General features: G+C 59.9%; 1 protein-coding gene across 1 annotated transcript; it reads right to left on the bottom strand.

Annotated features, from left to right (window-relative positions):
• Positions 1-216: 216 nt before the first annotated feature.
• PDXP (pyridoxal phosphatase) lies at positions 217-2,595 on the bottom strand. Its single transcript, XM_027667277.1, has 2 exons — positions 2,004-2,595; positions 217-1,747 (listed from the first exon to the last, which is right to left on the bottom strand). The coding sequence occupies exons 1-2, from the start codon at positions 2,578-2,580 to the stop codon at positions 1,422-1,424; spliced, it is 903 nt and encodes a 300-aa protein (XP_027523078.1). The 5' UTR covers positions 2,581-2,595; the 3' UTR covers positions 217-1,421.
• Positions 2,596-2,601: the final 6 nt, after the last annotated feature.

Here is a 2,601-nt window from a genome sequence, read left to right as displayed (position 1 = left end):
CTTGACCCTGGTTCTGAGACACCAGTGAGACAGCAGCAAACAGCTCAAAGACACTGTTCACAAGACATGAGCGATTCTAACCCAGTAGCACCCCCTTGTCTACCCAGCAGCACCCCCTTGAGTGAGGAAAGGTCTTGCCATGTCCTCATCTTCGAGGGCTCAAAGATACCTAGGGCAGTTTCATCTTGATGGGACCACACGCAAAAAAAGAAGGCCATTTCCAGCCTACGCTCACACTTTATTATATACAGAGACACGGTGAGTGTAAGAACATCAACATGGGACACAGACAGTATGGGAGGCCCAAAGGCACTGCCTCCTGTCCCCTTGGTGCAACCGAGCAGCATACTTTATACAAATAATACAATATTTGAACAATAAATAAGTTTGAATAAATTAAATCAAGAAATTAAAAAAACGTAGAAAGACAAAGCAGCAAGGAATGATTTTAAGGACTGTGACACATTCACAGCAGTGACAACACCATCACCATCTCACCTGCACACCAGCAGCTGGAGCACGGACCCCCATCAGCCCTTTTCTCTCACTGTACTATGAAAAAATCCAACTGAGGAGGGGGAACCAGGGAGTCATACAGTTCACTAGTACTGTGCTGTCATGATCTAGGAGCCCTCTCTCCTTCACAAGCCCCTTCAGAAAGGGTACTTGAAAACAAGGTACAACCACAGACCCGCTGTGCGCAGCCACAGCTCGTGTGTTTGGCACAAAAACGCCTCAAACCAGTCTCTTCTGTTCTTCAGATAGACACTGGCACAGTTATTAACCGAGTCATGTCAGGGCAGTAGTGGGGGAAACATCTCTAAGGAATGGGGGGAGAAAAGAGATGAGGCAATGCTCTCTTTCACTTGCGGGAGGCAGAGATGCTCTCGTTCATCACTCCAAAGCTCTGGCACACTCCTTCCACATGCCCTAGCACTGATGGAGACCAGGTGGGTGATAACCTCCCCCCCCCGGCAAGGTAACCAAAAGGACTGCAGGGATGCAGCTCAGAAGTCAAGAGTTATGAGCCAAAGGACAGCAGTGAAAGGCCACCACTGGTTATCCAAGGGAAAGATAATACTAAGACAGCCAGTCCCTAACTCCTGCAGGGGGAGAGGCCACACAGACACACTGATTTGACCCCCCTGTCAGCCTCAAGACCTCCAGCTCTCTCTCAGTGATGCTGGTAGCTGGCAATGAAGGAGAGAAGGACTCTGTCCATCATGGATAGCTCTCAGCAGAAAGGAGACAACTCAAAGCCGGTCTCCTCCTGCCAACTCTGCTCCCATCTGCCCCCAAAGAAGGATGCTGGAATGTGAAGAAACCCGGAATTGAGGGAATAGGGCAGTGAGAGAGAAATAGGAACAGATGGAGATCTGGGATGGGGAACCTGATCCCTCTGCCCTCACACATACAGACTGCTACTCATCCAGGCCTGGTATCAAGTCTGCAATACTGTCCACATAGTAATTGGGCACCAGATCCTTGGCAGCAGCGCTGTCGCTGGCCATGTAGGCCTGCGCCTCTTCCAGGCGGGAAACACCTGTCAGGGTGAGAATGGTGGCAAGCCCGCAGTTCTTGCCGAAGAGGATATCTGTCTCCAGACGGTCTCCCACCATGAGGGTGCGGGACGGGTCGACGCCGAAACGCTCCACAATGCAATCGAACATGTACGTGTTGGGCTTCCCCACCACCAGCGCCTTGCGGCCCGAAGCAGTTTCCACCGCGGCTGTGAGGCTGCCAGTCCCTGCGGGGGGGGGAAGGAGGAGAAAAAGAAGTAGCCGCGGGCAGCTCAGTACGCTGGGTCCCGCCCGAGGACAGGCAAGCGAGGCGCTGGCAGCACGGCTCCGGGAGCCGGCAGGGACGCGCCAAGGCAGCCCTGCCCGTCCTGGCGCTCAGGGACCTGCCTCGCCCGGGGCCTGGGACAGCGAACCCCACCCCAGGAGACCCCCGCCACCAGCCCCTTCCCCCCGGGGACGGCGCGGGACGGGGCGCGGGCTCACCAGGGGTGCGCTGGCCGTCGCTGAGCGGGTGCCAGGGGTCAGGGTCGGTGGCCACCAGCAGGCACTGCGGGTCGCGCAGGTAGCTGCAGGCCTGCGACAGCTTGGCGAAGGTGAACTGGTCGTCGTAGCCCACCAGGACGGCGCGCACCGGCTCGCCGGGCGCGGGCTCGCCCTCGCCGGCCAGGCGCAGCCCCGCGTCGCGCACCTCGCCGCGCAGCCCCTCGCCGCCCAGCACGAAGACGCTCCCGGCCCCGCTGCCGTTCCCGCCGCCGCCCAGGAGGCGCTGGCGGAGGAAGAGCGCGGAGCACAGCGCGGAGCTGAAGACGTGCTCGGCGCGCACGCCGCGGAAGCCGAGGCGGCTGAAGCGCCGCTCCAGCTCGGCCACCGAGCGGCGGCTGTTGTTGCTGACGAACAGGGCGGCCTTGCCGCTGCGCCGCAGGCGCTCCAGCAGCTCGGGGGCGCCCGGCACGGCGCGCTCGCCCGCCCACAGGACGCCGTCGCAGTCGAAGAGCAGCCCCTGGGCCGGGCCCAGCACCTCGCGCAGCCCCGCGCCGCTCAGCCGCCGGCAGCTCGCCATGCTGCCGCCGCCGCCACCGCC

Source organism: Corapipo altera, unplaced genomic scaffold, assembly GCF_003945725.1.
Source record: "Corapipo altera isolate COAL_440 unplaced genomic scaffold, ASM394572v1 1, whole genome shotgun sequence".
Taxonomy (NCBI): Eukaryota; Metazoa; Chordata; class Aves; order Passeriformes; family Pipridae; genus Corapipo; species Corapipo altera.
The sequence above is the reverse complement of the archived record's forward strand: the minus strand, read 5'-3'. Positions and strand labels throughout refer to the sequence as shown.